The 21,906-nt window shown below is 36.2% G+C and overlaps 1 protein-coding gene across 1 annotated transcript in view; it reads right to left on the bottom strand.

Annotated features, from left to right (window-relative positions):
* DOP1A (DOP1 leucine zipper like protein A) overlaps positions 1 to 21,906 on the bottom strand; it is a 59,724-nt gene that overhangs the window by 23,318 nt on the left and 14,500 nt on the right. The window contains exons 4-17 of the mRNA XM_062489838.1: positions 21,459 to 21,629; positions 19,916 to 20,105; positions 19,240 to 19,338; positions 18,061 to 18,160; positions 15,565 to 15,647; positions 13,481 to 13,589; positions 11,114 to 11,234; positions 10,303 to 10,422; positions 8,526 to 8,640; positions 8,061 to 8,090; positions 7,414 to 7,647; positions 4,406 to 5,030; positions 1,236 to 1,510; positions 448 to 600 (exon numbers count right to left, since the gene is read on the bottom strand). Coding sequence (XP_062345822.1) covers positions 448 to 600; positions 1,236 to 1,510; positions 4,406 to 5,030; positions 7,414 to 7,647; positions 8,061 to 8,090; positions 8,526 to 8,640; positions 10,303 to 10,422; positions 11,114 to 11,234; positions 13,481 to 13,589; positions 15,565 to 15,647; positions 18,061 to 18,160; positions 19,240 to 19,338; positions 19,916 to 20,105; positions 21,459 to 21,629 — 2,425 coding nt within the window. The remainder of the gene's footprint in view (positions 1 to 447; positions 601 to 1,235; positions 1,511 to 4,405; positions 5,031 to 7,413; positions 7,648 to 8,060; positions 8,091 to 8,525; positions 8,641 to 10,302; positions 10,423 to 11,113; positions 11,235 to 13,480; positions 13,590 to 15,564; positions 15,648 to 18,060; positions 18,161 to 19,239; positions 19,339 to 19,915; positions 20,106 to 21,458; positions 21,630 to 21,906) is intronic.

Here is a 21,906-nt window from a genome sequence, read left to right as displayed (position 1 = left end):
ATTCATACTGTTTGAGCTGTGAAAATAGCTCATCTGCCTAAAATTCAAAGCACTACAAAGGCTTCAACTCCAAAGTCAAATTGACCACTTCTATGTGAAACAAATTTCTAGGCAAGGAAAAAAAAAACAAGCTAAGTACCTGTCATGACAAGAACTCCTAACAACAGCAAAAACTAAGCACATGCTTTAAATATTGGAAAGCATCACATGACTGATAAGAGATAAAGTCTTCTGTTTAAGTCTGTTGCTGAATGGTGAAAACCCTCCTTTTCTAGCAAGAAACTAGATGCTCATCACAGACCTAAAACAACATTTGAAACAACATAAGGGAACGTTTTTTTCAATATTGAAGTTATTTATACCATCCTTTGAGGGACCAAGTCCTTTTTCTAAATATATTTCTGTATATATTTTACTCATCTTTAAGTAAATACATGAACAACTTGCCTTGTCTCTGTGAGTCAGCTGCTGGCTAATAACATCTTCACAAATGCTGGAAGATGGGACGAGGTTGTGCAGCTGGTAGAAGAGCTCCACACTCTTCTGATGATGCTGAGGAGTTCCATCACCCAGCTGGTCCCAAAGAGTTAATGCTATATGCTTTGTACATGAAAAGAAAAGTTGCAAGAGGCAAGTGAATGACTATCACGCCTTGTTCTGCTCTGTGCAACAATGGGAGACGTCCCCATCTGATGACACCCAATGACCAAGAGGCAATCTGTAAAATTATTCCTCTTGTATGAACAGAAAGAACTGCTCGAAACACTGCAATAACTACAATAAAGATTCCTGTTAAGGAGTCAGAACAGGAATAAATTTTCATTGACATATAATTAACTACATAATATAGTTATGCTGCTGAATATCTTTTGCAAGAGTTATCTCACATAAATTACACAAATGCAAAGATTGTTTACCAGAGTCTTACATTATGCACATCTCAGTTTCATACCTCTGTGGATTAATGCTGCCATTCAATCAGGTTGTGTTTATATCTTTAAAATATTCATTTAAACAAGGATTTTTGCACAAGTGGTCAGTAAGAGAATCGCAGCAGAAAAATTTACCGTGTATTTCATTTAGATTCTAACACAGGTTATAACTGTTACCTGTTACCAAAATATTCAGCAAGAAAATTTGGTTTACCAAATCAAGGATGGTAAAGAGGCCAAGACTTATTCTTCACCAGACAGAAAAAGTCTAAAGAAAACAGCAGCGAAATAACTGCATCTAACCTTGAAGAAATCTGTCTTTTCAGCCATATATCTCAGATTGCCTTGAGTAAGAGGAGGTCTGATGACAACAGCCACTCTTCCCTGGTTAGGACTAAGAGGCTGAGCAGCTTCCACACTGTTCAGATTTTCTCCAGTGACAAGTGCAACAGATTGAGTCAATCCAACCAAGTCCATCACGAGGGAAATAGTAACACCCTGGACACTGAAATCGTTTGCCTGCTTGCAAGCATTCATCAAAGTCTGTAGCCACAGCGGAGGCTGTACTTGTTCACAGTCTGAAATGAAAATCACAGATGATACATTCATTTAATACTCTAAATATTATGGAATTTTCCTCTTCTATTCCATAGTTATATATGCAATTGACCCTTCATATTTCAATCTGCCCATTGCATGGGTTTAGGAAAATGCATGTGAGAGGAAGATACTTCCTGATGTATCTTCAAAATGATCCAGTTAAGAATTAATTACTTGAATACTGTATCACTTCAAACATTTAGTAACCAAAAATGAATAGAGAAATTTTAACAAGAAAGAGAAAAAATTTATGGAAATGCATTCAGATAATTTCCTGCTTTAAGCAAAACTGAACTTTTAGTAGTTAGCACATCCTTTCATCCACTTTTCTTCTTCACAAAATTCTCCACTAGCAATCAAATCTTAACACGCAAGATAGTAGTCCAGAGTAATTCTGTAATATATCTGACAGAGTCTAGGATAATATATTATATAATACATATGCAGACTAATTCTAAAGTGACAAAAATAGATTTGCCTGGAAACACTTTAGAAATAGAAGTCTCTGTCAAAATTGATGGTTTGGGTGCAAAACTCTTATCCGTAAGACCATACTCTGCTTCACTCTAGATGGCTGTTTCCCCCTTTTTACTGTCCTCTCACTTTATCAAGCCATACTCTGGGTTGATACTGGAAATGTCTTTCTCCAAAGTTCACAGTCAACTCTCCAAGTGAATATTCCAGCCATTTATTTTAGAGATACCAAAGTAACTTCTCTTAAAACTTCAAAAGGACTCTATTGATCATGTTCCTAAAAAAGGCAAATGCATCTAGAATCAGACCAAGTGAAGAAGTGTTACTTAATAGGTGCAAATACAGCACCCTTTTAAAATCAAGGGAAGAATGATGCAATTTCTAATTTATATCCACAGCTCCACCGGAGTCTAAATATACCTAACAATTCCATATTGTGTTCTAGAGGTTACAGGTATAACCAGTTTTCAGTTTCACTCAGTTCCCTTTTTAATTTGTTCAATTAAACATAGCTGAGAAATAAGGCATACAGCAGAATTACAGCACAATTCTGTTAAATATCAGATTAACCTGTCTCCTTCAAATAGACAGACTGATCAGTGATTAAGAGCTATTGGGTCATATCATTAATGCAACCCTCCAAAAACACATTCCAAATGTAGGAAACCTTCAACAAACTCAGCCTCTTCTGCAGTACAAAAACCTCATATCAATAGATAGGGTAGTGTGAGAATTATGGTAGCTATCTTCTTCCATTCTCTGTTCCACTGCAATTCTCTGCTATGGGAAGTATTCTCTACTACTCCCTTCTGCCCAGCCACTCTATACAACAGACGCTGACATTTGGAACAAAATCCTTCCTGTTGGTTTTACCCAACTACAATTTATGCTTATTCATCAAAGTTACACTGTTTATCAAACTGCAAATGATATCTCACAAACAGGAACATTCAGATGATGAACAAGAAACACAAATCCAAGACATTTAACAAAAAGGATTCCTAGCACTGCCCTCATACTACTCAAGCTCTACAGGTCCTCTGCTCTACAGCACACAAGACAGTGATAATCAAGTACTATGTGCAATAAAAAGTAATAAGCAAACATTTAAGAAGACAGTCTTTGGACTCAACACTCATTTGTAGGCTCTTTGGGAGAAATAAATAAAACATCTAGCATTTTCCGGGTCATGCAATAAAAGCACAAATATTCTGAGATAGATCTTTTACAAAAGGTAGCAGATCTTTGGTGTTGTCATACTCATAACTAATGAACAGCTAAAACTAAATTGCCTTCAACTGACAAATATTTTATATGTCTGGATGTTACAAAGTCAAATATATGGTCTGCTCCTGGCAGAAGAATGAAGATATAAACAACACGTCTTAAAAAACACAGAAACAGAAGCAGTCATGTTAAATGAGTATGCTTGCTTCCAAAACAAACAAACAACGCTGATCTCCAAGCACTGCCCACCACTTTGCCTTGATTTGAAAATTGAAAATAAGAACAAAAAGCTGCAACTAGGAAGTTTCCTAGAAAGAAATAAAACCAGAGATGACTGTGACAGGAGCCAAAATTAATGATACTATTTCTTGCATGCTCCAAACATATCCACCATGAAAACATTTTAAGGAGCAACTGTCAGACCAGAAACAGATCCAAAATCGGAATTGTAAATTGAAGGTTTTTTTTTTCCTTTTACAAACCCTAAAAAGGATTGTTTGTCCTAAATTGTCACAATTTATAGCAATCCATAACTGTCAATATTTTAATCATGTCTGTATCTGAATAGTTTCTTGTATTTGTGAACACATCCATACCTCACCAAAAGTCACCATTTTTGTTTTGCTTCCTAATGCAATTATAGCTAGAAGAATTTTTTTGCAAGAACTGTTCCTTTAATAGGTGCAAAGTCAAATTAATTAAATTTCTTAGCTCATACAGTTTTTACTGGACAGTAGCTTACAATTTCCACGTATTGCCAAAGTGATCAATGTCCACATCAATCCAAAACTGATAAAAGGAAGCTGAAAACATTTGACTTGAGCTATGGCCATTGCAAAATATGACAAAGAAAAAATTGTGGCTCCATACAGTAAAGAGGAAGATTCAACAATCTAGATTCTAGTCTCAGGCTTCACTTTGCATAATTTATATTTTGCACCCCAATATTAATTACTGTCAAATTCCACGCCAGCAATATTCTTAAAAATATATAAGAAAATAATTTAGTTTCCAAATGTAAACCAACTGATACAGAAGAAAACTTAGATTTTGGGGAGGAACAGCAAACAGCAACACACACAAAGCATTATACTATTACTTCAAAATTTTTTGGCAGAAAAATAAAAAAAATATTATTTTAAAAACAAAGAAGAAATGAGAATGCATCTTACCAACTTCAGGCTTCCCAGGATGTAATTCTGAAGTGCGGTTTCCTTCAGCAATGTAAACGGGAAAGCTCGAACATTCAAGATAGAGCTGACAAGCAGCAATAAAGGCAGGAAGGTATTCTTTCGGTGTTTTCTTCTTGTTTGTTTTCTTCACCTTAGCATCATCTTGTGATTCTCTGTCCCATTTTGTGCTCTGTCCTTGCACTCTAGTGGGATCTACCGGAAGCTCTGCCCCTAAGGGCTGAGACAAGGAATTATTCTGAATGATATAGAGGTTGATAAATCTGGTCAAAAACTGTTGGACATATTCCAAACAGCACTGCATTGCAGTCTTTTGGATCGTTTTCCCACTACGAGTTGCTGTCCCTTGTGTCATTATAGAAGGAGGCTGTACAATGGTCTCCTCAGAACCCACGGTTGATGCTGTCTCAGTCTCTGAGGAAGTGCTACCAACAATAGGGATGCCAGGTGTACTGTGACCTTCATTCAGTGCTCTGTCAATGTCATCAGTTGTATCTGCCTGGTATTGTACAAACTCAGTGAATCCACTTTCTGATGATCGACTGCTTGGAGGATTTTCACCGTCTTCAAACACATCATTAGGATTTTCAAATGACACTGATGGCACCTGAGTAAAATAAAAGTTTAATGATTGTTCAAAGTAGGCTATTTAGGTCTTAGCAAAACAGTATTTATTAGTGTCTTCATTTGGAAGTAACAATTTTATTCCAGAGTTTTAAATGCATTCATACAAATACATTTTATGCAAAACAATGTTTGGTGTTTCTGCTAGACTAAGCTAAGATTAAAAGAAAATGGTTTATCAAGAAAAATACTTAATATTATTGGTTTTAACATTTTCTTCAGATCATAGCCATGTCTATTCTATTATGAAAGAATACTGAAATATGTAGGCATAGGTATTATTAATTTATACAGCATCATAAATCATCAAATGCAAAGTTATAATTACAAAAAGATATAAACTTTTCATTTAAAAACTACTAATCATTTGCAACTGGAAAGAAAATAAATCATCTCCTCAAAATGAGAGAGGTTGCTGCAACAAGAACAGTTCTTCATGACTTATTATCTGTTTTAATTCCTTGTCAGTTCAGAATATGCACAAATACATGAATGGCTTTTACTCAGAAAGCACCCAGAGTGGCTTTTTGCACTGCTCTAGCCCTCTACAGTCTTAGTAACTGGCAGCATAATCTCTGTTTCCTGGTGAGAATGTGAGGTAGGGAAACAAAACAGAAATGTATTAGTGGCCCTAAATGCAAGTGCCCATTTCCTGCATTTTACTGGCAATGGGTGATGTTGCCTGAGACCTAACAGGCCCCAGGATTGTTCTGACTCTAATCACTGTATGTGTTAAATACAGAATTTGAGCATTACAAAATAATATGAAAAGCTTTTTCATGAATACGTAAAAACACTGATATTATTATTTCAAGTGAATAATGTCTTGCTTTACCAGATATGGAAGAATGGAAATTTGACATATTAGCACAGAAAATAGTGAAAGCTATGTACTAAAAAGCTTGAAGAGACATAAACGATGACCCCATTTTAAAAAATACAATCTAGAAGTGATAGAAGCATGGAAAATAATTTCACTATCTCTTAAGAGAAACCACGGCCACATACGAGACAGTTGTAATTAGAAGCAGAAGGCCAATGAAGGCTCAAAGGCTAACATAATTCAATTAAAACAGGCTTTATTAAAAAAAAACCAAACAAAACAAACCCCAAAGGAACAAAAACAAGGCAGGTATCAATTAGAAAGAATAAGGATAGGATCCTGAATAAAGGATGCTGGAGTCCTAATTGACAAGGGGAACACAAGCCAGCAGGGGACTCCTTTGGTGAAGCAGACCAGCCACATCTAGGACTGTATCAGCAAAATACTGTCACCAAATCAAGGGAAGCAATTTGTCCCCTCTGCTCAGCAGTTCTACATCCACAACCAGCATATTGCATCCAATTTTGCACTCATTAATACAAAAGAAACTCTTATGTACTGAGTATGCCCCATGGAAAGTCACCACAGGTGCTCCTGACACAGAAGGAATGCTCAGAGACTTGGATTTACTCAGTTTAAAAGAATGCTAAGAGATGTGGAGGGGGTGAAGATGGCCTTATTGCTCTCTGTGAGTTCCCATTAGGCAGCTGAAAAGATGGAGATAAGCTCAGAAATCCACAGTGAAAGAACACAAGGCAACCAACACAAGCTGCAACAATGGAAATTCTAAATAAATAACAGTGCAAACAAGCTGTACAGAAAAGTCATGGTAACTTCATCCTTGGAGATATTCAAAATTAAGACGAATATGAACCTGAGTGACATGACCTAGCTTTAAAGTAAAATCTAACTTTGAAATCAGCCCTGCTTTGAGCAGTGCACTGTAACTGTCACTTCCAGCCTAATTTATTCTATGATGTTCCTTAAACTTCTTCAGCTGGAAAACAAGGATTTCAGGGCATGTCACTTAACATACCTCACAGAGCCATGGCTGTATAGAACAAACTGGACAAGGTTAAAAGAGAAATAGCTGCTGGCTGATTTATTTTATTTCTTTAATAAATTATTCTAAGAACTCAACAGTGACAGTAAAATACGCAATGCGTATTAAACCAATGCATATAAATTGGGTGAAAGAATTTACAGATGCCTGATACTTAACCAAAATGATGAATTCTTTTCAGTCCAGTTATTTTACTTCATCATACTCGAAGTGCCTTACAAATTTTAGTTGATTAGTTCTTTCTTAGGCCTTGATTCTGAAGTAATTTATACATATATAATACTAAATCTGGGTTAAAAACCCTAAGAATTAAGAAATTTTACCACTGTAAGTTACTTTGATTACCCAGGTTTCACACATATTGTAATGTCTAAATCTAATCAAAGACTTGTAGGGTGTTCAACACAGGCTCAGAAAGCCCATTTCTTTTTTCCAGATAAGAAGCTATTTTCCAAGATGCTGCAAAACCTAATCAGTTACCTTTTTGTTTTCCCATTCTTTGATGGAGCTGCTGTGTCCAGTAGGAAGCTGCAGGATACCATCTGTACCAGCAGAGAGCAATGGAGGCTGAACCTTACTAAGGATCTTTGAGCAGAGTCTGAGAGAATCGGTAAGCTCAGACAAGTGCAAAGTATGAAGATGGCTTGTCAATGCAGAAATCATCCTGAGCAACAGCTGAGGCAAGTGTTCTGTCTGTATTTCAATGTAAGTCTCCTAGTAATAGGAGTAGTAAAGTAATAATAAATACTTGTTATTTGTCACACCAAATTCCACCCTGAAATTTATTTTCTACAACAGAGCTCCTATCATTTGCTTAACTGTGTTCCAAACATACAGACATGGAAAACGTAAAATTAATATCTTAATATCCAAGAATAAAAAATACATGCTTTACTAAAAAAATATTTACAAAAATGACTTTAAAGTTGGATAATAAACAAATAGAAATATATTTAGCTGTTTTCCAAACTACTACATATTGTTCATTAAACAACAACTACATTAAAAAACATCATACAAAGGCTGAAGACTGCTACTATTACTTTATTAATCTTAAGATAAAAGTTTAAGAATGAAAGATAAACAAGTTATTAAGAACCAAAGGAAGAACAGGCTGATTGCCATACCTGACACAGCACTCTCATACTTCTAGTAGGCTTTGAAATGAGAAAGCAAAGAATTGAGGAAAGACAGCTATAGAAAAAACAGTTCCAACAGTCTTTGCTACATTAAGCAATGACAACAGAAAAAGAAGACATCTTACATCTTATCATGACATTTAAAAGATCCTTAAAAGAAAGCTGTACATTTAAACTAGCATATCAAACTACAAAAGACTATACTTGCAATATATACACAGAAAAGAAAATGAGGACAGACTAAAATTTTCAGGTATAAGCATCATAAAAAAACCAATTTCAGTTATGTCTAACCAGTCTATCAAGAATCATAGAATGAACCAAAAACTTATTTTAATGACACTTTATGTCGATATAGTTTCAGGAAAAGCAATTAATAAAGTATACATAGTATTTCCTCAGGCCATAAATATACAGACCCTCAATGTTAGTAATGAATAAAGCAATTCTTACCAAAGAAACAATATCCAACAAAAAATCCACTAACAAGCAGAAATTTGTCAAAGGTAACTCAGATTGCTCACTATCACCTCCAGGCCCAGTCTGAAGTCTGGCATGTAAAGTCCTCCTGCAAAATTCAAATAGGGTTTCACAATATTTTCCCTACCTTACACTAACCATACTTCTGTAACTTAATGCAAAGCTGTATATATTGGGGATAATCACTATAAACCAATAAGCAATTTCTCATTTTACTGTTAAGTAGCTTATTTGGTCCCATGCTATTCCTTCAGAAAAAAAAGCAGCCTTTTGGTGTAAAACAAACAGTCTTCATTTGTAAATAAGGAAATTCAAGCTACAGAAAATTGAGCATGGAAGAAAAAAAAAAAACTTAAATACAGTAGCTCATGTAGGAAAAAAATCCAAACAGAAACAATTCTTCAGCTTTCATTAATTTATAAGGCAATTCAGTATATATGTTGACAGGAACACACTTATATGTAGTGAAATACTCACCTGCATGCCAGCTGGCTGTAGATGGTTTTCCTTATGTTAGCAATTCAGCCCAATACACAAAAATCAAGTCACAGACATGCAAATCAACCTCTCACACTGAACAGGACTGCTAAAAACACTAGATAAATTCATCTACAGTTTTGTCTAGCAGAGTTATGGAAATCTCACAAGAAAGCTCCACAGCCTTCCTGGCTCCACTGCTCCACCTCTTCCACTGCTGCACAATGTTCTTAACAAAGTTTCTCAAAGTCCAACCTGACCACTTGAGTGAGCACTTACTGCTGTCCTTTGTTTTCCATCAGCTGTTATAAAAAGTATAGCTGCACGAACTTTGCAAATGCCCTTCAGGAAGTCATAGAGTGCCATTCAATTTCCCTCTCTGCCAGGCTAAACCAAACTCACCTACCTCAACCTTCAATGCAGTGTCCTATAACTGACAGCTTAGTAGTTTCTCTAGTAGAGTCTCTTCAGCTTCTCAACACTTCTCCTCAGGTGGCATGTCCAAAGCTGGACACAACATTAAATGTCTGTCCTTAGAAACACTAAGTGAAAAATAACTTGCTTTCACCTGCTACCCACGGCCCTCATAATGCATCCCAAGACACAGCTTTATTTTGTTATGGCAGCATACTGTTGGCTCATAAACAAATTCATGTCCAAGTATCTTAATATTTTATCAAGCAATTCTATGAGCAATGAAAAAAAATTCTATACATTTCATCTGACATTTCATTACATCCATCTCTATATCACTGACCCTTTGCAACAGCAAAAATCCCTGCCCTGCCCTTCCCTTCCATCCCCTTCCCTCCTGTTAACATTTTCAATTTTCCCTGATTTATGGTTTGCTATTTTCTCCTGTAGCCCTCCTTGTCATGCACAGGATTCCCACCCTTCTTTTTCCCAAAAAGAGCAGAACGAATGACAACACATCGGATATCTGGTAAATCTGTCAGTTTTACCAAAATCAGTTTGTACAGTGAGTAATCCTGTACTGACTAGACACAACAAAACCTGCTTTGTGGTCACTCTGGAGTCTCCCCTTCAGCAGAGGGTCTAAGTCTGTCTCTTGACTTAACCCAGACACTGAGTTTGTAAGAACTCATGCTGCAAAGACCCATAATCACATCTGATAAAAACTGGCCAGAAGACTGAAGTTATAAATAATTAGAGTAAATCATCTCATGAGACTGACTTCTTTGAAGAACAAAAGTATATAAAACAAAAATTAAATTCAACTTTACACATAGAGAGATTAAATACTATCACTTACCTGCAACACTCTTCAAACCAACGAGCAATGTAATCCCACATATAATAAGGCTCAAAGGAATTGAAAAGAAGATTGGCAGTTTTAATCAATTCTGCTGTTTTCTTGTTTTCTCTCAGTTTGCTGAAAGAAAATAAAAAAAACATTTCATATTTTTTTAATTATTTTTCAAGCTATATAATTACACATTGCTGTGAGCTTACCCACTGTCAAGTAACAATGACAAATTATCCTCCTCTCATCCCTACAAATAGCTGTTGCTCAAGGGCTCAGGATATTTGGCAGGCTGCTCATACCAATGTCTTTTCACAGTTGCTAGGCTTCTCCTTTATCCTTTCTTTAGTATTTGTCTTTTAACCACATTTTTAATAGACCTGTTTTTACCATAGTTGTTTTCTCCCCTCTCCAGCTTTTAACACCCATCTCCTCTCCATCTTTTAAAATATTAAACTCAAATCTTGAAACTTGATATCCCACTCCCCAGCTCTCTTGTTGCAGTCTTCATTTTTCTTCTACAAGAAAACCCATCAGTCTATTTTGTTTTCGAAGAATACAGATATAAAGAATATCACAATCAAATAAACATTTTTGTCATGGATAAAGAATAAAACATATGCTAAATATTAAGAAATAAAAATAATAAAGCCAACCACTTGACACCTTTGCACTGAACACAGAAGTTGCAATTAATGTCAATAGATCCTGTATCATGAAGAAAACATATCACAGTACCACAGGTTTCACAGTCATGGTTCCAGCAACAAGGATGTATTATTTAACACATAATAAACAATACATTATAATAATTATTTACCTGCTTAGCTGTGTGTGATCTTTGTTGAATGATGGCTCTGTCTGAAGCTCCAGTTCTGCTTTGCACTGTGTATATAACGTTCGAAACACTTCAATCAGTACATCCTCTAGGATGGCAGGGCCTAGGGAGAAATACCAGCAGTCACACTCTTGCATTATAGCATTGCCAACAGTCCACAGCGGAAAGCTGTTGAAATCATTGGCTAGCTTTGGTCACTGAAACCACAAAATTCCTTCTGGTTCAATCTCAAACTACCTGAATGTCAGGAAGTTTGGTTTGTTTGCATTCCAGAAACACTGAGACAACTGTAGTGCCTGGGAGTACACGAAGAACAAGTGGGGTTATTTTGCCCCATGTTCAGTGTGCATACAATGGCAGCTGGATACAAACACACCAAGCTCAAAAGCTGTGCAGTCACAGCAATACAGATCATGTTCAAGCCAACACACCCCTTTCATTAGCTCAGCTCTGTAACATGTAAATGGACCTCACGGATTCTTGATTGGAGGTGGCTTCCAATAAAACACTTTGAAACACTCACCCCTAACTAACTCATGCTGTTAGCATATGGTCAATATGCTCAAACACTTAAATGCAAATACAAGATATAATATTTTAAGCATCATACTTCCTTTTAATTTGAGGCAGGTTTATTAAGTTCAGGATATAGTCTGCATGGTACTTTTTGAAAGCGTGCAATTGCAGCCCAGAAAGCCAACTGCAGCCTGGGCTGCATTGAAAAAGCAGGCCAAAGGAGGTGATTCTGACCTTTTATTCTGCTTTCCTGAACCCCATCTCGAGTACTGCATCCATCTTTGGGATGCCTAGCACAGGGACATGGACCTGCTGGAGCAAGTCCAGAGGAGGGCCAAAAGATACTAAGTGGGTAGGAACATCTCTCCTGCGAAGACAGGCTGAGATAATCGGGCTGGTTCAGCCTGGAGAAGAAAAGGCTTCAGAGAGACCTCATTGTAGCTGTTCAGTATTTAGATGGGGCTTATGAAAAGATGGAGACTTTTTATACAGGCAGATGGTAATAGGACAAGGGGGAACAGTTCTTGACTAAAAGAAGAGAGATTTAGATTGCTAGGCAAAAATTCTTTACCCAGAGGGTAATGAGGCACAGGAACAGGCTGCCCAGAGAAGCTGTGGATGCTCCATCCCTATAAGTGTTCAAAGCCAGGTTGGATGGGGTTTTGAGCAACCTTGTCTAGTAGGAGGTTTCCCTGTCTGTGGCAGGGAGGTTGGAACTGGATAATGTGTAAAGTCCCTTCCAACACAAAAACTTCTATGATTCTATAAAATAGCTCCTCCTTTGGATTTGTGCTAAATCTCAATTTTGAAGAAAAAAACCCGAAATTATTCTGAAAAGGATTTAAAAGGTAATCCTGCTTGAGATATCATTTATTTTTTTATGTGTTTCCTAGCCTCATTTAGCTGCCTTCAGTAAAAGCAAGCTCATGGAGTTAAGCAAAAATCCTTTTAGCTTATTACATCTCATTTTGCTGAAAGAATCCTCAAACCTTTGCTACTTCATGAAATCCTACCATACACACTGCCTCTGAACATTTAGACTGATTCCCAGAAATCACAAATTACAAGATGGCAAATTTATGACAGATATTTTGTTCCCTGTACTTCTTCTGTCCTAACCAATTCTTTTCTTTAATTATTGTATTTTTATGGTTTTATAAAAATCACCCTCAAATCTCGTAACAGATTTAGAAAATAATTTAGATTTTTTTCAGTCACCTTCAAAACTGTATTCCAAAGAACACAAGATATCCAAGTCTTAACTGTAAATACTTTTGTCCCATAGTCCTCAGAACTTATCTACTAAAGAGGGCATTTAAACACTTTAAGTAAGAGAAAAGAAAATTTAAAAGAAACACCAAAAACAAATCCCAACAAACCACCCACAAAACCAAAACAATACTTGCTTCCTCTGCATAAATTTTTCTGAAAAACATTTAACGTTTTCTCGTTACTATCTATAATTTCTGCATGTGCATTCGAAGAAGGAACAGGTTATTCCGAAAAGCAATAGCTGGGATTTATAAAAGTCATTATTTGATGAAAGAAATGAAAAAGATCCAATCTGCATTTCTTTCAACATGCAATTAGTTCTCTCTATGACTTCAATTTACTGTTTCCTGTGTAGAAAGTAGAAGGAAGGGCATTTAGTAAAAGGTAAATCTGATAACTGCATTAAATTCAATACAAAACAGAGCTATAGCTTGGAAGACCTAATAAATCTGGCTAACCTGCCCATACTAAGTATATAACTTTTCCAATTTGATAAAAAGAGAGAAAAATTTTCAAAGCAAAATCACATGAAACGATTTAAAAAGAGTAAATTAAAATTACCTAGTTCAGGTTTATCCAGCAAACTGATAAGAATTCGAAAAGGCTTTAAGTCTTGCATTAATGTGCTTTCTTCTCCCTGTCCATTAACTTGTAATATTCCAACCATTGCCTACAAAGAGCAAAAACATATCAGGAAAACAAAAAGAAAGCTAGAAAGCAATAAAAGGGAAAATTCTTAGTAGTGGAGACCACTATTTTATCTCACTGCAGCTCAGACTCCCATCATTCTCTCAACTTCATCTTTCTGTGAATGTTTTTGTGGGACAGAACTTGGTAACTTGTATTTTATTTAAAATCAAAATAAAGTATTATAAGCGGATAACTCAATATTTCTTAAGAATAAAAGAGAAGACATGAGCATTAATGAACAAATTACTGGAGAAGATAAAACAAGTAGATATTAAGGGCTTAATAAAATACCATCTGTCCTATGATACACTCACTTAAGTGGATGAAAACTTTGAAAATAAATCAGAAGACTGAGTTTCTATACCAAAGCTGATTAGGGAATGAGCTGCAGAATTAAAAACAACCCTTTGAGACGACCACAGGTTTTGCTCTGTTTTCAGCCCGGCTGACTTGACTGTCTCAGCTAGTTTGTATCTTTTACAGTTTCAAAAAAAAAAAAAGGGCAACAGAAAAAAAAAAAAAAAGAGAGATAAGAAAGAGTAGAGCCATGAAAACCAGTTGGGCCTTGCTATCTGCTACAAACCAGATTATTATTATTATTATTATTATTATTATTATCAGCAAGTATTTTAAAGAAAAATCTTCTGTACTTTCATATGTCTTTAGAAGGTCAGAATTTTCAGTACATTGTAACTGTGAATAAGATACGAGTTGACTGGATAAAACAAAACACCAAGAGACTGCTAGAGATGGCAGAAAGGAGCAACACTCTTAACATCTTTCAAGAGGCAGCAAAACGTTTTAGAAGCCATATGTCATTTGTATTATGTATAGGCAAGGCACTGATTCAAAGGTCCATGCTCTTTTCAGACAGAAAAGCTTTATTGACACAGGTTAAGTTGAAAAGATGGGCAGATTTAAGAAGACCATAACCATTAACCATGCCTAAATGATGCTGGGTTTTTTTAATGTAAGGTAAAGGTGAAACTGTAGCTCATTCAGGCCTCTCCTTTACATTTTGAATAATTTCTCAATCGTCTGCTAAGGAAGGCATAAGGGTGGTAAGAGAAGGGTGAGACAGTGCCAACGAGGTCCTTACTGCTGGAATACTGGAATTTTGAGGTCTATTCCTCATCAGTACAACAGCAGATCTCACAACTTTCAGAAAAAACTGAAGGTGCTAGCTCTGTGCTGGGTGTCAGCTTTGAACTGGGATAAGCTGAATATTCTTGTGTCAGTTACTACTGTTAGAACTGCCACTCTCACTCCCATTCACAGCATCACAGTTCTGACTCAAAAATTCTGACCTTATCAATTTGCCTTAACGATAAAATGTCTTCCTGAATCCGAGATCAGAGCCACAGCAGTTTAAAAGACATCTGTATTTCAACCACTGTGAGAAAAGCAGCACAGTTCTTAGAACCAGATCTCAGCTCACACTGCAAGGCTTTAAGGGTAAACTAGTTTAACTGCCAATTTTTCTCAACTATTCCTGGCTGTCAACAGAGAGCAGATGATGTTCCCTTTTCCTAGCAGGGAGAAAGACCCTTTTAACACAGACTCTGAGTGACACTTGGTAAGTTTTTTTCTGATTCCCAAGACACAGAGGACTTTCCATAGCTACAAAAGAGAATTCTCCAATTCCATTTCATGAAAGAACATGCTCCAGTGTGCCAGGTTATTATTGAATAACATCCACGTATGTTTCATTCATTGTGGAAAAGTAGAGGCAGAAATCTAATATTTGTTCTGTTCATTCTGCTATTCTAGAGAAACACATTATTTCATGTCTTCATTTTTCGAGTGAGAAAGTTTTAGAAGAATGGGACGAAAATATCACAAAGAGACAAGATTACATTGTCACATTGTATTGGCAAGTCAAAAGAAGGTTCCAGCAACTTTGATCAGGATCTGTTTATAAAAACATATGCCCCAATAAAACACTGTATAGCTACCTGGACTAACATCTCCTTAGAGAAGGTGTTGAAATAGTAAGTGGCATGCTCCTCAGGATTGCTGTGCCTTGTACTTCTGGGTCCTACAGGGGCACCATTGTTATCAAAACCTTCAAGTAAACAAAAGACAAAGCAGTTAAATATTTGGAGTTCAATAGAATATATTGCCAATTTCTTTAAACTAGAAATCAACACACTAGCACTGATAACTTACCAATATGAAGTCCAAGTCACGTTGGCAAGAAAAAGATGATTTTACAGAGTTTAATATGGGAAACTAAGTTATATTTTCATACAAGCAGTTTGCACACAAATAAAAAAAAATAGTTTTATGTAATATTATCAACCAATTACTTCTTGCACAAAAGAAGAATTTTCACAAATGCGAAAAAACCCACAGTCCTTAAAAAACCCCACAAGCTGTTGCATAAAAACATTTCAATATTAATGAGAACACAAAATTCAGTGTTTTAAATATATAGAGATGATCATCAAAATACACTGACATGACTAAGGCACTTAGAAAGAATACCAGTCACACTACAAAAAATATTTTTTCTTTAATTCAAAATTATAGAAAAGAGATGGACCTTTGTATTGTAAGTTTCATTTTCCAGTAAGTTTTTAATTGCACAAAAAATAGGCTTAATGAAGAAAAAAAATCAATTGGTTAACAATGTTTAAGATAACCTGACTTAAGGAGATGTGTATGATTTCAATTAATAGAGAATGTTAATAGGGCACCTCTAGCTGTAAAACAGGAAGGAATAGCAAACACCACAATTAAACAGTATCATACAGAACAACAGAATTCTGACAGTCTTCCAACATAACTGATCTCCACCTGCAATGTCTCTTATTAGGAACAGAAAATCATGGTAATAGAAAAGCAGCACAACATCCAAAGAAAAAAAAAATCAAAAATCCTATATTGTCAAAAAGTTTGTCCAAATATATAGCAAATAGAGGAAGTTTCACTGTTCACAACACGGGACCTGGAAGTCACTGTAAAAGTATTCTCTGAAGCTGTATGACTTTCAGTCATACAGAAGAGACTGTGTTCCTGAGGTAGCTGTAAAAGAAGGTTCCAACTAAAAAAGCAGCATGATATTTTAAATACGTAAAATATATATTTCAATAATAGCAAAAGATTGATCTAATCCATCAAATTTAGATGAAACGTGTCTGCAGTGTTTAATCTAGAAACTACTTCCTTCCCAAATTTAAAAATGCAGGTATGGAGAACAACATTGCATTTCATTGTCTTTCTTGAAAAGATGAATCCTTTGCAAGTCAGTGTCTTGAGGAATGATTAACCAAAGATGACAGGATTTTCTCATCTTTAACTTCTAAACCCCTTCAGCTCCTACAGCAATACAACCAACTCTATCATGCAAAACACTGCTGCTGACTTCTTCCCTGCCTTTATAATCAGTTCAATTTCAATTATCAGGGCCCTTTGCTACTTACTTCCTTTCTCCCCAGTCACACACAGACTACCCACCTCTGACGTCTTAACTATGAGCTGGGAAAGGGGCAAGATCTGCTGGGAAGGGATCTGGGTAGCCTGAGAAGCACATATGTGCTTGCTGGTGAGCTGGGAAGTCAAACAAAGAGGGTAACAGCAGACTACAAAACATATCAAGTAGAGAAGCTACTTCATGTATCTCTGTTCAGTCTGCAGTTCCTGGGACACACTTGGGAACTTCCATGATTTTGACTTATTTCAAAATGGGTTTCAAGAGTAACCGGTCAGATTCGTGTGACCACAGGCTTCATTTCCTCAAAATAACAAGGCTGAATAAGAGTAATTGCTCACTAAAATTTTCTAATTTCTCATCTTCTAACTACTCCCTGAATAGTTAAGAGCCTTCTAATAGCTATAATTCTTTGCTACCCTCTTCTGATTACCTGCTGGTTTTGTATAAAAATTTAAATTTGTACTGTTTTGATTTTGTCATTTGGAAGAATTCTATTCCCAATTGCTCAATTTTTACTCCAGAAAGGTGTTGAAAAGTGATTGATGATCTGTTACTTCAATCATACAAAGATCTAATGAAGTTTAAAGCTTGCATACTGAAACTGTAATATCAATGTTCTTCAGCATTCTTTTCATGTCATCTATACTGTTGTGCTCCAACTATCATTTACACTCCATAATGTCTATTCTCTGTTTTCTCCATTCTATGTTTTTAGAGAAAGAGTTTCAGAGTGGCTGTTTCCATGAGCCTACTACATCAGGCTCTACCCCTGAACGTGGCCCATAATTGCTGCTAGAGAAAAATGCACAAACAATTTATATGACAGAAATGAGTTCCAGGATGACATTCTTCATCTTCTATATCCATGGAGAGAGAAAGTCCCTTTCTTTCTTATGAAAGAAACTGAGTATTTAATTTTTCCAAGACTCCTTCTACACAGTAGTGCAAACACTGCTACTGAAAATAAAATCCTTCCTGCACTTTCAGTGGCCCATGGAATGAAATACAAACCTACCTAGAAGCCATGCATAAAGCCTTCGGTTGAGTGACATATCCCTCCGCAGCACTACATGAAGGGCTGCTGACAAAATTCTGATCATGTCTGGACGTGTTGCCTGAAGAGGTTAGAAACACAAATTTAACTACGAAAAGTAGCACTTTTTCTATGTTAGCAACTTAGTGTTCATTAAAGCCTAGCTAGTTTCATGTTTTGATATTTCTGAATTCAGCATAGTACAAGAAAACAATCTTGCTCTTAGAAAACCAAAATATGATTATTGTTTGGAATACATACTATATAATAGCACACACCTTTTAAGAACAGCAAAGATAACAGATTTGACCAACAGCTCCTTTTTATTACAAGACATTTCATTTTACTATGAGGCAAAAGCTTTGGAAGAAAATTCATAAAATCCAGTTTAAAAAAATTGAAGTACTTTTTCAGTTTCTTACCACTTTAAGTGCTTGTGTAAGTCTTAATATTGAAAAAATGCTGTATTGATAATTGCAACATTTCAGTACCTAAACAGAGACACTCCAGATACTCCTATAGTAACTGATAAATGTGAATGAACCACTTCCACAAGCAAGAACACAACTCTTTTTTACATGAAAGTGCAGGTTTTGCCTAATTTCTAACAAGATGAGAATCAGTCTTGTATAAGTTTTCCTCTAGGAGTTAAATAATCCATGGATCATTTAAAAACAGGACATAACTAACAATAAATACAGTCCAAAAAATTATCTATAAGTCGTAAGGTCTATCTCTCACTACCACTAGGGCTAACCACTCACCCAAAGCCAAAAACCATTTTCAATTCTCCAGTGTTCTGAATCTGTTGTGCTAAGAGGATTACCTTTTGCTGATTTTGAACACTGGGAATTGGAAACTTGCAAATGAACAGGTAATTTGCTTTCTCATCAATTTGGAGCAAATTAAAAGTTTCTGCATAGACTAAACATAATTTGATCTTACATACATAGAAGTTAACTTCAACTTCACACCAAGTTAAAAAGCAGAAGACCAGAGATCATGACATGAGAATAGCCAAACCTGTCAGAGAAACTCTTACATGTAACTGTTGGAGAGTGAAGAAAATTATTAACAAAAACCACCCAAATACTTCTACTGACTTAAGAAGTGAAGTACATTTAGGAATTTGTCTATTCATCTCTCATGTTAATAACCTACCTGGCTCATGTGGAAAGGAAAACAAAAAAGGATAAGGTCCAATGTGCTCCTCTGTACTAAAACACTGGTATCTTGCACTGAAGTGCTTACTGCTTCCACCTGAAGTAATGGCAGACCCCCCACAAAAGAGTTATTTATTATTTTAAGAAGGTAGATACAAGACAGCACTCAAAAATAAGAACAGTTATTTATAAATAATGATAAGTATTAAATGAAGTTACTTTAATTTTGAATAATGAAACAAGATAAAACAGGACAATAAAAAGTTTCACACTGAGGAAACACAGAATCAAAAGATTCCCTAAACTATACAGCTTTCGTATATTACCAATGAATATATCTTAAGTTTAAAAGACAAAATTATTCTCTACATCTTTACAAAAAAAACCAAAAAATGCAACAAAATTCAATCACTTTTAGCTGAAGCATATAATAAATAGAAAGTTTTACACAAAACCTAAGCAGTTCTGATACATTAAATCAGCTTTGAAACACTCCTATCATGCACCAAAACATCAGTTTAACTGGAGCTATAATAAACACACATTTTTATCTCTTCAAAGGCTAAGTTTAAAGATGGAGAATACATCTAAATCTCCCCTTGAAATACATTACATAAGTAAGTAACTTCAATGTTGTTACTTATTATAAATCCATTGTTCCATTAAAACATTACCATTAATTCAATGTCACTGCCAATTATGTAGAGTTGATCCTCCATGGACAGCTTCCTGTTCAGGTGGGAGAGGACATAAGTGATGCCAGGCAAGCGAACTGCAGGGCTGGTGAGGAGGCTCCCCCAGAGAGCACTGTAGAATGCTGACTGATCCACAGCTGAAGCAACTTTCTCCAGCAGTGTGTTTGTTCTGCAGTAAAACCAAATCAGCTGAATCAGGGCATCTATCACAGCTCTTGCCCCTGCCCCCAGTTTTAATAAGCATTAAACCTAATTGTTACAGGAAGGTCAAAGCTTGCTTTTGAGAGGCCAAGAGAAGTCCAGTTATACACTTATAATGAACCTTATAATGCAGCCTGAACAGAGCAATCCAGCTAGCAAGCCTGTGGACCAATCTGGCTGGCAAAATGCTTTTGGCCTGCCCACAGCTTCTCTTTATGTATTCCTTATGTACTCCTTATGTTCAAAGAGCCAAATAACTCCTTCATCTGCTACTTAAAGACAAGTGTTGCTACAGACAGAGGTTTCAGACAGACAGCAGGAAAGCACAGCTACTAAAGAAAAGAATCAAAGCAGATGGCTTTTGCCCTCTCATTCCTTGCACTGAGTCCTTCTGGTGATAACAGGGCATAAAAATACCCCAATTCTTTGAGCACAAGCAATATGTTCCCCTGTCCTCATTTCCTCCAACTCATGTGGCAGCACCTCTACACCCCATGGAAGGCCCCAGAAGGCAAGCTGGATAGACCTTGTTCCCTGTTGTAGTGATGCCAACTACACTGTGTGGGTGTGTCTGCCTACACAGAAATAGAAAAAGACAGTGTTGAATTGCTCTTCTCATACAAGTTCTGAAAATTCAAGTTTCTGAAGTTGGAAATGTCAAGAATACGTAAGCATGTGAACAATTCCAAAAATTCTAAGTGCTGGAGTATAACTTCATCCTGTAATATGTTAAGATGCTACCTCAGTAGCCCAGATGCTGCAGTTGTGTGTCAACACATATCAAGAGTCATAATTGTTTAAGTTGGAAAAGACCTTCAAGATCATTGAGTCCAACCCAGCACTGCAAATCCACCATTAAACCATGTCCCAGGATGCCACATCTACACAGCTTTTAAATACCTCCAGGCAGGGTGACTCCACTACTTCCCCAGGTAGTCTGTTCCAATGCTTGACAACCTTTTAGGTGAAGCAATTTTTCCTAAATCCAATCTAAACCTCTCCTGGAACAACCTGAAGCCATTTTCTCTTGTTCTATTGCTTGCTACCTGGGAGAAGAGACTGGCATATAACACTAAGTCTACTTAATGCCAATTCCTTTTCCATAACTATTGGCAGGAACAACTAACAGTTAATTTGTCCTAATCAATGCTAAGAAGCTCCTACCATACCATTCTGTTGCAATTAATATCATATGACACAATCAAATTAAAAGCAACCATCTTGAAAACAATAAAATCCACATACAAGTACATAGTGAAAAGTTACAGCAAACCCCCCACCCAGACCAAGTATGTCACCTTATTAACATAAGTATCCTTACCTTTCATAATACTCTGATCCCTCCTCTAACCCAGGCAGAATCCCAGTTAACAGTCCTTGCAGTCCTGGTTTCAATGTTTTTCCCAAAGGGAGGTAATAAATCTCATACAGACTCAATAATGTTGGCTTGACAGACATAGCAGCATTGGCAAGGAGTGGAAATAGTCCAGAACTGTGAAAAATAAATTTTAACTTTTTTAAAGAAGCTTCTCATGTGACAATGTTATTTCTCTCTAAAGACTGCTACAGGCACATCCAGTACAGTTATTATAAGCATTAGATTTTTTCATGGAATTATGCATAGGCATAGACCACCACACAATATGACTGCCTTTAGATGGACGGGGTGGTATCCCAAGGCTAATATTATGAGCTTTATTGCTATTGTGATAACAAGCACTGAAGGCCCAGAGATGACAGTCTTTCACCAATAAAACAAATATGATAAA

This window comes from Cinclus cinclus, chromosome 3 (assembly GCF_963662255.1).
Source record: "Cinclus cinclus chromosome 3, bCinCin1.1, whole genome shotgun sequence".
NCBI lineage: Eukaryota > Metazoa > Chordata > Aves > Passeriformes > Cinclidae > Cinclus > Cinclus cinclus.
Note: the sequence above shows the minus strand (reverse complement) of the source record. Positions and strands in the feature narration are given on the sequence as shown.